General features: G+C 41.0%; 1 protein-coding gene across 1 annotated transcript; it reads left to right on the top strand.

Annotated features, from left to right (window-relative positions):
• Positions 1-9260: 9260 nt before the first annotated feature.
• LOC112081357 (zinc finger protein 250-like) lies at positions 9261-13858 on the top strand. Its single transcript, XM_070433740.1, has 6 exons — positions 9261-9461; positions 9568-9662; positions 9877-10326; positions 10504-10624; positions 11224-11481; positions 12453-13858. The coding sequence occupies exons 3-6, from the start codon at positions 10192-10194 to the stop codon at positions 13439-13441; spliced, it is 1503 nt and encodes a 500-aa protein (XP_070289841.1). The 5' UTR covers positions 9261-9461; positions 9568-9662; positions 9877-10191; the 3' UTR covers positions 13442-13858.
• The last annotated feature ends 1474 nt before the right edge of the window (positions 13859-15332 follow it).

Genomic DNA, 15332 nt, shown 5'->3' with positions numbered 1-15332 from the left:
GCAGTCGTCTGGGGTCAGTCAGTTGGTGTGTTTTTCATTACACTTTCAACAGGCGATAATGAGCCATGAGGGCTTTGGACACTGGAGCGCTCTGAATCCAACATCAGCCTTTGGAGTGGATTCAGAGGACCTGACCACATTCTCACTATATCAGAGCTAGCCACTCATCCTTCTCTCTCGCTCTCTCTCTCTTCTCTCTCTCTCTCTCTCTCTCTCTTTCTCTTCTCTCTCCTGTCTGTGTCTCTTCTCGCTCTTCTGTTCTCTTTCTCTTTTTGTCTCTCTGTCTCTGTCCTCACTCTCTCTCTTCTCTCTCTCATTTCAGTCTCTCTGTCTCTCTGTCTCTCTCTCACTCTCTCTCTCTCTCACACACAAACACACTTCACACGCACACACAAACACACACGCACACACACACACTCTTATTCTCTCTCTCTCTCCTGTCAGAAGACTCAGAACGCTGAGCGAGCCACCTGGACTCTTCCTCCATTACCATATAAATGAGGTGCTTCACGCTAACCTCTGTTCTCTCTGCTTCCTGCTCCTCGCGCAAACAATGGCAGTGGCCGAGAACCAGAGACAGCGAGCGACAGAGAGAGAGAGAGAGTGCTAGGGTATATCAATTCAATTACATTCTGGAGGGGTTTTCATGTTGATGGAAAGAGAAATGCTTTGGCTGCTCCAATTTAGCCCTCTGAGGAAACAACCATGCACCAGCTCTCTGCTAGGATAAAAGCCCTGAGGAAACAGCCATGCACCAGCTCTCTGCTAAGATAAAAGCCCGGCGGAAACAGCCATGCTACAGTTATTCCAACTGAGCCCGAAGGGAAATAGATAGCCTTTAATGAGTCTTGCTGAGTCATCGCCTTTGGGAGACCTACTGCTATGGTCAGATTTGTGTGTAGGGTGTCTACTAAGTTAAATCCTCATGCAGCAACACATATATACAGTACCTATGTTTATTCCTGATAAACCCAAKCTCTAGAGTATAGCTGTGTCTTTGACACTTTTATTTGAATGTTCAATTTGTTCTCATATCTATACACAAGGTTGTCCTAAACAACAGTTGACAGTTGACTTTACTGTAATGACAATTTACATTGTATGACATTGTACGACAACGTTTGTCACATCTCCACCATAAACCTGCTAGATGCTTTGGAACCGTGTCTAAACTCTATAGAAATGGTCTGGCTGTACCATAGCCAGCACTTCATTAAACTCTCCACCCCCTACTTCCTTGTTCTCATTAAACTGCACAGACCAATCAATAGACCCATGTCCCTTGACTGTAGGCTCGACTCAGTCAATTTGTTCTGCAACGACCAGTGTTTAAAGGCTATTATGTTTCAGGGGACCCTAGTCAACCTGTTTTCGTTAGCTATCCAACCCAGGGATTAGAGACAATCCCAACACCAGGAATTAGAGACTATCCCAACACCAGGATAGAGACTATTCCAACACTAGGGATAGAGAATATCCCACACCAGGGATTAGAGAAAATAATCCCATCACCAGGTGAGAGCCATCCCAACACCAGGATTAGAGGCTATCATAACACCAGGGATTATAGACTAATCCCAACACCAGTTAGAGACTATCCCAACGGGATTAGAGACAACTCCTAAAACCAGGAATTAGAGGACCATTCCAACACCAGGGATTAGAGACTATTCCAACACCAGGGATTAGAGAATATCCCAACACCAGGATTAGAGACATCCCAACACCAGGATTAGAGACTATCCCACACCAGGGATTAGAGACCATCCCAACACCAGGATTAGAGAATATCCCAAACACCAGGGATTAGAGACTATCCCAACACCAGGATTAGGGAGATATCCCAACACCAGGATTAGAGACTATTACAACACCAGCATTAGAGAATACCAACACCAGGGATTAGAGACTATTTCAACATCAGGCATTCGAGACCCCACCCATTAGAGACACCAACCACCAGGGAATTAGAGACCATCCCAACACCAGGGATTAGAGGCTATCATAACACCAGAGGATTAGAGACTATCCCAACACCAGGAATTAGAGACTATCCCAACACCAGGGATTAGAGACTATTCAACACCAGGCATTAGAGAATATCCCAACACCAGGGGTTAGAACGATCCCAACACCAGGGTTTAGAGACCATTCCAACACCAGGGATTAGAGACTATCCCAACACCAGAGTTTAGAGATGTGACATTGTGTTCCTGTTTGGGGACTTTTAACTTCAGGTAGAGAAAGTCCACCTTGAAGTAAAAATTGTGGTACAGTATATGTATATAGTGTTGGCATAGTATATTGTGTGTGCCTATGCTGGGCCAGCCTGCCCCCTAGAGGATGAACTAGGTAGGACCAGAAATCTGGATCTCTTTCAGCTCCCTATGAGGCAATATTCTCACAAAATGGGTTGTCTGGGTTTGTGGGGTATGAAAGCATTCCTGTTGTACTGCAAGAGTGCATGTTTGTATTCATGTAATCACTTAAACCATGTCTATTGACTCTAAAAATGTTAACTTGTCACAGTATGACAGTGCTTACTTCCCTTCATAGAATAATGTCCAAATACCAATCCTGTATTATTTAAAAAATAACATAGGATCTATTTTCTATTGATATATTTTCACTGTCACTCTTTTTGTGTCACAGGATTCTTACCAAAAGCCGAAACGACTTTTGTGACTAAAACTCACAGCATATAGTGCCTAATGCTATTTCCAGCTATGCATGGTACTACTGAATGCACAGTATATCTTCCCGCRAATCAAGTAGTGAGATGAAGATAACAGCCAGGCTGTTGTTCCACTCTGTTCCCCTGAGGTGTGAGGGATCATTAGATTTAGACCTCTATTAGAGAAGCAGTATACTCATTAGATGGAAAGGAAGACTGCCATCATATATAAATTCCCTATCTCTTTCACAAGCAATTACACATGCAGCTCACACACATATACATGCTCACGCGTACATACACACACACACACACACACATACAAACAAACACAAAAAGCACATTCCACCTAGACACAGAAGAACTAAATAATCCCATTCGAATGGAATGTGTTCACAGGCACAGTTCTCTGTCAATGTAAATATATATATATATATCTGAAACACACGCAAACACTTTCTCGCGAGCTCTCTCTCCCTCATACACACACCCACCCACCCACTCACAGAAAGCTCATTATAACTTGACAGGGGATTGGCTTGACGTCCACATCTCCAGTTGATTAATTTGCCTATTATTAAAGATCCTTTAATAAAARACTCACTCTAAAGAAAGATGACCGGCAGCTCCTCCCCCACCCCCCAACTGTGGACATAATTGTAAAACTTCAAACACTTAAAAGGAAAACTTGCTCCAGTGGGAACAGTGTGCTACAAGGATAGTTTATATTTTATTCCCATTGTTTTAGACTTTTTCCAWCTCTGYRCGTTTATCCTATCCATCCAGATTTACAATGGCTTTGGAAGTTGCCAAGGCCACAGACAGTCCCTGAGCAAAGTGAGGAGTTCACTTGAGGAGATCTACTCAGCAGGCTTGAGGAAGAGGACTGTGCCATGTTATCTGTAGTCCAGTGAGATGGACACCTTGGACCGCATTTTCTATTAGAAAGCTGTTTCACATCCAATTGTCACGCCGACYGCCATTCAGCTCTCCTGAGGAAACAATTTCTTCGGCGAGAGGGTAGCCCCGTAACCATAGTTACCGGTGTGTCCCGTTCAAAAGAACTGGGCAGGATCGATAACATTTTATTTAAGAGATCCCTTGACTCCAGGGAATCAGACACTYTTARCCTACCTGCCTCCTGTCCTCTGCAAATTGCAATCCYGGAAACATGATTTAACTTTGCAAACTGCAAACCGCCAGGATAAAAAAGATGCAGTGACAAGCTGTCAATTAGGACCTCTCTAACTCCATCTCCATCTCTCTCCCTCTATCTGTCTTTCTTTCTTTCTGTCTGTCCCTATTCCCATTTCTTTCTGTCTCTCTGTGTAATTCATCAGCAAGCAGTGTTCACTCTCAGAACAAATAAAGAAACATTTTATAACGCAATAGTTGAATCCATACAGGTGACCTATGGTATGGAGGAAGTGGTTGGGGGTCAAAACATGGCAGCCAGATGATTAATAGATGCACCAAGATAAACATTTAAACTGCAGACTTTGTTTATGAGGTTTCCAAGTCAATAATAGTTTGAATTATGGAGATCAAAATGTTTTATTGTGAGAAAAGGCCTCCTGGCTCAAACATGTCTGTGGAGTATAAAAATACATGCGCTTTAATAACCAGACTCAACCAGTTGCTGGATACCAGTTGTTATTGACTAAGGCCTTGACGTTGTTGTCACACCAAACCTTCTAATTGTTGATTAGAATATGCAGAGATACTGTATGGGTTATGGGCACTTCAATGAGCAGAGGAATACTTTGATATTCAAATGTCCAGATGTCTTGCCAGAGGCTGTCCTTCTTGGTGTTGACACATACCCTTTTCATAGAGTCTGAAATGTATTTCACTGTAGTGAGTTCTGAGGCATGTTTTGAATAAAGCCCAAAAATATCAATACCCAAGAAAATAACTTTCAATATATCAACTGCAGTGGGGAAGCTTGTAAAGCAGCAGTCAGAAGAGGACAATACCAACCATATTCATGTTCATGTAAACATATCATTTAAAACACTGCCAGCTTTTGATCCTCTGTTCCACCCCATAGTGCAGGTTTGATTGAATCCCAGCCTTATATTTCCATGAAGTTGTTTTTACTTACAGTACTACATTTACATGAAGACATCGTTAAGATAGAGAGTTAAGAGGTCCGCTGTGGTACCCTAAAAATGCTGGAGCTGTGGCCAAATCTAGCAGAGATTTTACCGGGGGATCAGTGACCCGTAGTTTTCCATCTATCTCCTGCAATTGTGGGGGAGGGGGGAGGGTAGGAGGGGGCTCAGTTGATGAGTTTCGGCTTCCCTGTAGGGACTTGATTAAAGTCACTGCCCTTTGAAAGGAAGGGGGTTGATTTCACTGAGATTCATTCTAAACCCAATTTTTTTCATTAGATGATCAATATATCCTGACAGCAGATGGTGGTGGTAGCAGCTGCACTGGGCCTAAACTGCCAATCAGAGACCAGGCCAGCAGCAACCAGCTTCCCTTCTGCTAAACCCAATGACCACCTGGACATGGTTCCATAGGTCTGTCATAGCTCTCTATCTATATATAACTGTATCTAGGCAGGTCAAAATGGAAAGATGAGCCATTGATTTAGTAGGTTTAAAGGAAAATAAGAAGACACAAGTTGCAGAGAGGAAAAATCAGGGTAACTTATCACAGGCTTGGGTTTGGATTTGGGCATGATGAACATGTCTGCTGTTTGGTAGACCCTCCACACACTAGTAAAATCTCTCATTCTTCTCTCTCCTGCTCCCCCCCACCGCTCTCTCATTCTCTCTCCTTCGTCCTCTCATTACTCTATTTCTCTCTTTTGTGGTCTCTCTTGTCTCTCTGTGTCTGCTCACACACACACGCACGCAAGCCGAACACATACACACACACCCATCCACATCCTCCTCTCTGAGACTCACGAGTGTCCCTCCCACATCCAACAAGAAGAGGCGTATGAATGGGTGTGGCTCATCCAGCTGTCTTTCACTGTCCAAGCTCACTTTGCACGCATGTGACACCTACACAACTCAATGCCAAACTGTGTCTCCAGCACTGTGAGGCACTAGCAGGAGAGAACCAATCAACAAACAGAACAGCATCACGCTTCGACTGTTGACTGGGCCCCAGCTCCTATAGCGCTCTGAGAAAATGTTCACGCCGTACAGTGATACTGTAGCATATCCTCAAAAACTTAAAGTCCCTGTTCCATTCAATTATTTTCCTATCCACTACAGGATGCTCCCAAATCAGCAGACATTGGCTGGGACATTATATGTGCTATCATCAGTGTTGATTACAGCACATACCTGGGCTGAGTTGTGCAGGGCTTGTCTGCTTCATTCATTACAAATAATACATTGCTTGTATTGCAGCTTGGTTATGAATTATTCCATTGTGGCAAGTTACCACATACTATTTAAAAGAATTAGCTCGGAAGTTGCATACCCACTCACGTGTGTGCCACTGTTCATTATTAATTTTGTGTAACAGACGTGTATGATCATTCTCCATTTGCCAAGAGACAGCATACTAAATGTCATTGAGAACATTAATCAGCTGCTGAAATATGAGGGACCCTGTTTTCTCTCGGCTTGAGGGAATAATAGGCAGATGTCGCCGCAGGTCAGACAATATCATCCCTATTAATTAATGTTGATGGTTGAGAGACAGCTCCCCTATTGGTCCCCAGAAAACTGCAGATGACTTTTACCTCCGTCTGACAAGTAAGCATCTGGACAAGCCTAACTAGATGAGCGCTCTAACTTTCTTGGTAAGATGGCAGGATGAGAGTAATGGTACTTTTGTGACATAGAAAAAACATTAATATTTAATTCGATTATAATTATTTTTGAATTACTGAAGTGGAGCTATCAACAGTTAGAAACCTTGTTCGTCTCTTACATTTCTTATTTCTGTAATGTGTCATTTCTTTTGTGTTTGTGTTGTCATGTATAAACCCTCAATTAAACTAAATTATATATTGGAATGACTAGATACAAAGAGATTCATATTTGAGGTTTGCATCTTTCTATTGTGGAACAAAGTACTTTTTTCCTTTGTAATTCAACATTCAAAAGGCACTCGCACATCTGAGCAATCTTTGTTGCAGGTGCATGGCAACAGTTGGACAAGATGAGGAAAAAGGTAACCGCACACTGCTCTCGATAGCATCACTATCTTTAAGAAGCTTACATTTCGGCCTCACGGCCTTCGTCAAGGCTTTTTTTCCTTTATCCGTAAAGGAATTTATTTCACCCCCGTCAATTGGTGGCTGCAAAACAACATCAGTTGTGGTAAGCCATAAAAGCGTCTGCCAAAACACATTTCAGTGTATCCTCGCATATTTCCACGTCAACCTCTGCAGTTACATGCTAGTTGTCATAGAGCTTACGATTTCCTCATCCAATAAAACCACTACCATAACTGCTGTCTTAAGTGGTAGTATTCATTCCCAATATCTTGGGTGTCTGAGATTTGATTGAGCTGCACCACTGACACTTCCTCATATGAACTCTTGGCTACATCAGGATGAAAATTAGAACCATGTTCTTTATCCTCAAAAGTATGTCTGAGGGTCTTTGCTGAGCAGTTGATATTCCCTCATTTAAACTCTCCAGCGGCCAGAGGTTTTGAACCTGAGCCTCATTTACATTCTCTGTTTGTACCATTTTGTTTCATTTCACCTTGTTGTCACTAGCAATACAATGTATAAATATGTCAGTCATACAGGTATGACACTCCATCGTTGTTGCAGTCGGCTTCTTAATAACTAATCACTTGCTAATAATTGGTATTTGGCAACTCCATTAGCGCAAAGCAAGAGTGCATGAAAGTCATGTATGGAATTATTTTACTTCACACCAGGGTAAGAAAAAACAAATTGTTGAGGTTAATATAGCATGTAGCAATTAATATAGCATGCAGAATTAAATGTATGCATGACAAGAAAGACAGAGAAATAACCAGCAGGCTGTTTGACACAGAACCCCTCAAAAACGGAACATATTTGGTTAGTAGAATCCCAACTAAGTATTTTCCACCCCAGTTTATTTGACACCAGTAGTAACGTTTTTTCTTAACCAGTGTGTGGTCTTGCACTGACTAAAATCTTTAATTATATTCATATGCTTTTGAGACACATATTTGCCACATGTTTGGAGCTAGGCTGACAGTGACAACATAACATTCTAAAAGGATAGCTGTCCATGGAGCTTTTATGTGTATCACTGTTCAAATGTCAACATAAAGCTTCCTATGACCTAGCTTTTTGTTCAAACTCACCTGTTTTGTATTCTAGGGACTCAAGTGAGTTGTCTGGACCCTGGTTGTATGGACACACAATAAATCGTTTTTCCTGTACAGTGCTATATTTGTACAATATATATTGTCCAGGCAACCCACCTTAAGCTGTTTGAACACAGTAAAAAGCCAGCAACACTCCGTATTATTCAGAGTCTCATGAAATACACTGTTTTTAAACATTGCGGATCACTGTATAAGGAATACATATTGGCTTATATAACAAAAACTATTCAGTAAAAGTATTGTAGGGAATACTCCGTAGGGTATTGAAGGGAGTATTCCCTACAATACCTACATTACTTTTACTGAATAGTTTTTGTTATATAAGCCAATATGTATTCCTTATACAGTGATCCGCAATGTTTTAAAACCCACTTTTAATCAAAATGTCCCTTAATTATGAAAAAATGTTAATCATTGTTCATGTTCAGACAACTATTTTTCATATATCATTAATAATCACTGGTTATTGACGCATTTCTACTATTACGTAACGTGGGGGACTTTTATTTAGAAAGAATTTCGAAATCCATGACCTGGAAGTACCTTTTTAGTGTTGCTGTCGAGACGCTGGATATAGCAACCTCTGTACAAAACGGTTTTATTTATCTTAGCTAACTAGGGTATTGTTAGCGTGAGTACATATGTCAACCTTTTTATTTACGTTGCAATCGCTTTAATATAACCTATATTCTAAGCTTGGTCGCACTATCTAACGTTAACATCAAACTCTTTAGCGAGCTTGTTTCGAGGGCTTTTTGCTTTGCAAACTAGCTATGGATAACATTATTGATCCAGCATCAGAACAAGGTTAGTTTGCTGCTTTGTCATGCATTGCTTATCACATAGCAGTAGTTAAATGTAGAAAATGATATGTCATGACTCATTACATTTTTCTTTTGTTTTTTACATGAATTTCATTCAAATTGTCCTATAGTCTAACTACACATAGCTTGTAATATTACTAACTAGCTGAGTTATGGGATCAGTCGATTTTGCATTTATTTTTTGTTTATCTGTTTAATTATTAATTGCTCTCTTCAATTCGCTGGCAGATCTCCCTCTGTTCTCCTTGCGTCTCCTGGTTCCACCTCTACGCCTGTGTGCGCTTTCATGTGGCAAGTGACTCAACAGCGTAATGTGATGCAGTATGGGAAGCTGGAGGAATTTGTTACTTTGGTGACAGAGATGGTTCCAGAGCTGCTGAGTTCCAGGCAGAGGACCCAGCTCATTCTGGACTGAGAGCAAGGGTGAGAGAGGTGGACATGTTGAGGGTTGGGATGGGAAGAGTCTTATGATGGAACGAACGATGGGCAGCTACTGGCGGCAATTACTGCACGTCTGTCCCTAGTCCTGCTTTTCACATATCCACCTCTGTTCCAGCTGGTTTTAGAGTTGTGTCGCAGTAAGGACACAGCTGACCTGCTGACCATCCAGGCACCTGGACATAATCCACACGTTGACAGAAAAGTCTTTACACAAAGAGGTTAGTTAAATAGGCAACACATTATGAATGAGACACAGGAAAACATTATTTCTGAGGGATTCACTCCTGTACATTTGTCTGATGTTTTGTTTGCACCTAATGACAGAGTCATGGTGATGAATTGGAGGCTGCAGAGTGTAACTTTGTGGAGCTGGTCCAACCCTGCTGGAAGACCCTTCTGAGAGGGAGCATTTCTTCCAGGTGAGGAACTTCTCTCTAGACTTCTTTATGATCCTTTTGCTTGAATATATTTCTGAAATGACTAGTTGAACAACATCTACTTAGATTAAATATTATAAGTATCCTTCTTCTGCATTCAGAATACCCTAAAGATCTTGTAAAAGTGGCACGCAGTCTCCTTTTCACATAATTTATCACCTAATTTACTTAATTAACAAAAGGCACACCTCAACAGGTGGTCCAGGTATGACATAGTACAAGTGGGGAGGTGCGGTCAGGGCCTTTTATTTGATGTTTTTGCTCCTCCATTGTTCCCACAAGCAAGGAGGAGGTTGATGACATCACATCAGACCAACTCAACTGCTTGAATGGCCTCCATAAGGTTGTAGTTGTCTAAAAAACACTATTTTGCTCAAAAGTTTTTGTTTTGTTTTTAACCTTAAGTGTGTGTTTTAAATTACTGTACTTGGGATATTGTTTCTCAACAGGAAAAGTTCCAAAATAGCTGAAGTGCATCTTAAATGGAAACATTTGGCACTAGATCCATTTCATGCTAAATTGTCTATTTCACCAGGAGGTGTTCCCAGTCCACTATGGCCCTCGGTATGACACAGCGCTGCAGACACTGGTGTGGGAGTTCCTCTCCAGACTGGAGGAGCTGCTGCCTGTACCAGACCTCACGCAGGTACTGAGGAAAACCTCTCAGTTCTAAAAGATTGACGGAACATCACGTCATGTGGCTCTACAGATGAATTGAATAGTGTTTTTGGTCATTTCAAAACTTGTCTAAAACCTCAAGTGGCTGGTACAACACTTTTGAACTTTTTAATGTACTGTTTTCCCCCTGCCCTGCTCCTCTTAGACAACAGCATGGCTCGGTGCTGCCCCCTCTGTCCTGGAAGAATGTGGGCAGAGTGTCTTTGACCCTGAACAACTGAAGACAGTGTTGCAGCACCATCAGCATCATGGAAACCTGAACAATAGTAAGGCCTAGATTCAATCAGATCAACCGCTAACCGGCGATGGTAGACACCCGCATAGCGGACATTTTGGTGGTGTTGGAGGTGGAACTGTGTTGGAGCCGTCAAATCGGTGAGAAGCTGCTCTTCCGATCATGGTCATGAAGCCACACCTGCCAAGCGTTAGAAGTTCTGAGCGAGAAAGTACGCAGCCTATATAGAAATAATTATGCTCAAATTGAAAAATCATTCAACTAAATAATGGGGATTTCTGTCATCCTAATCGAGGTATAGATTACATCTCACATTCCAATGTTCAAACTTGTAAACAAGGTTGCATGGGATTTTTGTTAATGCGACTCCTTGAACCCAATGTCAATGTCCGTTTTAGATGTAATGCCGGTAGCCACTTGTGGATTTGACAGCTTTAACGCAGTTCCACCTCCAACACTGCCAAAAGGAAGCACTATGTGGATGTTGGCTAAAGCGGATCGGATTTAATCGAGCCCTATGTCTTCATCCAGATGATGGATATGAAGTACAGAGTCATATAGGATACCACTTGTCTTTTTAACTTGGCAATATACAGTAGGTGAGTTTAACTGATGTTCTCTCCTACCCAGGTCATGTCTCTAATTACACTACAGATACCATCCTGTCCACACTGTCCCTCCCTCCAATAATCAGAGTTGTTATTAACTACGAACCAGACAACTCTGACAATGTGAGGCCATACTCAGATGACGATGAAGACCACAATGAAATCCTGGATGAAGGCACTGATAGATGTTTGGAGGATCTAGGACTGTCAACATCAGAGGAACAGGAGGGTCTGTCACCTGCAGAGACCTCAGTGTTGGTTACTCCAGTACCCTGTGATGGTAAGGAAAATAAAAAAGGTCAAACACTCATCCATTGTTTGACTAATATAGCATCTAAATTCTAATTTATATTCTGAAGAAAAATGTTAACGCAACACGCAATAATTTCAACGATTTTACTGAGTTACAGTTCATATAAGGAAATCATTCAATTGAAATAAATTCATCAGGCCCTAATCTGTGGATTTCACATGACTGGGCAGGGGCGCAGCCATGGGTGGGCCTGGGAGGGCATTGGCCCACCCACTTGGGAGCCAGGCCCAGCCAATCAGAATTAGTTTTTCCCCACAAACAGGATTCATTACAGACAGAAATACTCTTCAGTTTCATCAGCTGTCTGGGTGGCTGGTCTCAGACGATCCCACAGGTGAAGAAGCCGGATGTGGAGGTTCTGGGCTGGCCTGATTACACGTGGTCGGCAATTGTGAGGCCAGTTGGACATACTGTCAAATTCTCTAAAACGATGTTCGAGAGGCGGCTTATGGTAGAGAAATTAGCATTCAATTCTCTGACAATAGCTCTGGTGGACATTGCTGCAGTCAACATGCCAATTGCACGCTCCCTCAAAACATGAGACATCTTTGGCATTATGTTGTGTGACAAAACTGCAATTTTTTTAGTGGCATTTTWTTTTCCATGGCACAAGGTGCKCCTGTGTAATGATCATAATGTTTAAGCAGCTTCTTGATATGCCACACCTTTCAGGTGGATGGATGATCTTGGCAAAGGATAGATGCTCACTAAAAGGGATGTAAACAAATTTGTGCACAACATTTGAGAGAAATAAGCTTTTTGTGTATATGGAAAATTTCTGGGATCTTTTATTTCAGCTCATGGGAACATGAGACCAACCATTTACATACATATATATATATATATACATATATATATACCAAACATTTATATATATATATATATATATATATATATAGTGGTTATATAATCTGTTTTCCTGTATTTTCTCCTTACAGAATTGAACTTGGATCATTCTCTCAACGTAATGGTGAATGCGGACGAGCCATCCCAGGTTCTTACCTGCACTCTGCCTCCATTCTCTCACAGTGAAATGGCCAACCTCTGCAAGGACATCAAGACCGACCAAGTAGAAAAGGACAGAAAGCAGGTTGACAAGAAAGAAGAGGTGGTCAAAAAAGGGAACAAAAAGAATGTGATCAAACAGGTTGACAAGAAAAAAGAGGGATTCCCTGCACTTCAAAACAGAACTCATATATGTGAGTGTGGGAAGGTTTTTAAAAAACCATCACTGCTGACGCTACATATGGGAGTTCACACGATGCCACATCATTGTGACCAGTGTCCCAAACGATATGCTACTCCTGGGGCACTGAAAAAGCACCAGCTACTTCACACAGAAGAAAGACCATTCGCATGTGAACACTGTGACCGGAGGTACAGGAGTGCTTATGATCTCAAAGTGCACATACGCAGTCACTCTGGGGAGCGCCGTCACGTGTGTACTATCTGTGAGAAGAGGTTTGCCCATCCAAGTACACTGGTGAGACACACGCGAATGCATGCTGGGGAGAAGAATTATTTATGTAGCATATGTGGTAAGGCATTTCTTAGCTCAGGAGAAGTGCGACTGCATACACGGACGCACACAGGAGAAAACCCCCACACCTGTAAACATTGTGGAAAGGGTTTCAAAGCATCTTGCCATCTTACGGTTCATCTGCGATCTCACACAGGCGAGCGTCCTTACACCTGCACCCAATGCCCCAAATCTTTCACTACCTCAGACTCTCTTAGAACGCACATATATACTCACACTGGGGAGAAACCTCACCAATGCTCAGAGTGTGGGAAAACATTTACTCAGAGGTGTAATATGGTAAATCATATGAGAAGAATTCACCGGTTAAGATTCTCCAAAAGCAGTCCAACAAAGAAACACAGAAAGTCTTGTAAAAATGCTTTGAGTTCGAAAGAAACTATGTAATAGGTAATTCCAATATTGATTGCAATTATTGAGACAAGAAATTCCTCTTTTGTATATCAGATTATCATATCAAAACATGTTTTTCAATAAACTTCAAATCAAGGTTTGTCACATCTACACATGATATTTGCACTGCAAATAATGATTTTAGAAGTGGGATGATGATGATGACATTTACCCAATTTACACTGTTTGACCAACCAGATTCCTTAACACTTGTAAGATATGCATATACAAAGTGTCCATGAGTTTATTTTCAAAATGCTATGTCCACCAATTTTTCACATTGGTGTTTTTTCACCTGAAATTATTGCATGTGGGTACCTTCATGTGTGTGCCAAATACTAATGTTCTCATATTTTTTTATTTGTTGATTTTAGGTGTATATTAAAACTATTGTTTTTATGCAAAACATTATATATCCATTGTTTAGTTGAAATGGAATGTTTGAATACGGTATTTTACAGTGATATGTGGTGGTTGTCTCACCTAGCCATCTTAATAAGGGTGCTTTAACTCTATGGGATTGGTGTCCCTCAACCAAGACAGTTGTTGCTCAAAATGCGATAATGTGATTAGAATTATGTTGTAAACAACAGCCAACTTTCCGGGACATAGACTTGTCTTATATGGGCAGAAAGATGAAATTCTTGTTAATCTAACAGCAGTGTCCAATTTACAGTAGCTATTACAGCAAAAAAAATACCATGCAATTGTTTGAGGATAGTGCACAACAACAAAACACTTATCACGGCAACTGGTTTGATACATTCACCTATGAAGGTAAATAATATACTTACATTCAGTAATCTTGCTCTGATTTGTCATCCTGAGGGTCCCAGAGATAAAATGTAGCATAGTTTTGTTTGATAAAATAGATTTTTATATTCAAATGTAGGAACTGGGTTTTACAGTTTGACCCCGCTGCTGTCTCTGGCTCCACACCCACCCCGCCTGGCCATCTAGATGTGAAGGTTAGTGTATTTTCTGTAGGGAAGCTAATGATCCATCATTTATGACATTCCTGGCAGTGTGTAAACTAAAAACAATTATTACCATAGCTTTTTTGCATGTTCTCTAAAGGTATGTATTTGAAAATGTATACATTGACCAATTCGGCACATTTGGGCAAACTCCTGGCAGACTTGATACAAAATATTGTGTTGTGATTCTTCACTGGATCAGTCAAACTTTGCACACACTGCTGTCATCTGGTGGACAACATCTAAATTACACCTAGAATCCTATCTCAATGTATGGCCTTTCTCTTGCATTTCAAAGATGATGAAAAATAGAAAATGCATGTTTTTTTTGTTTGAATTGTCTTTTACCAGATCTAATGTGTTATATTCTCCTACATTAATTTCACATTTCCACAAACTTCAAAGTGTTTCCTTTCAAATGGTATCAATAAAATGCATATCTTTGCTTCAGGTCCTGAGCTGCAGGCAGTTAGATTTGAGTGTCATTTTAGGAGGACATTTTTAAAAAGTGTCCGGATCCTGGAGTGTTTGGTAACCTTATCCACACTATAAGTTGTATGTGAAATTCAAATGAACCCTGGCTGAAACGAATCCTAGACCTGCGTGAGTAGCGGATCCAGTAGCAGAGTGCCACGTATTGTGAGCAGCAGTGCGAGTCGCGTGGAACTTTTTTGCCAGGTGTAAACAAGCTAGCTAGCTCACTAACATGTAGAATGTGCGTCTTGTGTACTAATTGTAAATCGCTCTAGATAAGAGCATATGCTTAAGTGACTAAAATTCCAAATGTAAATGTTTTACATACACATCTCATTATGGTATTGATTCATTTTTTTWATATTGATGTCACAAATGTATCATTTGTACAGTTAAAATGTAGTTAGGCTTTGTTACATTCGACTACATAGCAG

This window comes from Salvelinus sp. IW2-2015, linkage group LG3 (assembly GCF_002910315.2).
Source record: "Salvelinus sp. IW2-2015 linkage group LG3, ASM291031v2, whole genome shotgun sequence".
Taxonomy (NCBI): domain Eukaryota; kingdom Metazoa; phylum Chordata; class Actinopteri; order Salmoniformes; family Salmonidae; genus Salvelinus; species Salvelinus sp. IW2-2015.
Note: the sequence above shows the minus strand (reverse complement) of the source record. Positions and strands in the feature narration are given on the sequence as shown.

What these genes read in the sequence shown, in the direction of transcription:
- LOC112081357 (XM_070433740.1), top strand. Translation starts at nt 10,192, where the DNA reads ATGCTAAATTGTCTATTTCACCAGGAGGTGTTCCCAGTCCACTATGGC. An exon ending in TCATGGAAACCTGAACAATA is followed by an intron (nt 10,625 to 11,223) that starts GTAAGGCCTAGA and finishes TCTCCTACCCAG; the next exon opens with GTCATGTCTCTAATTACACT. An exon ending in TACTCCAGTACCCTGTGATG is followed by an intron (nt 11,482 to 12,452) that starts GTAAGGAAAATA and finishes TTCTCCTTACAG; the next exon opens with AATTGAACTTGGATCATTCT.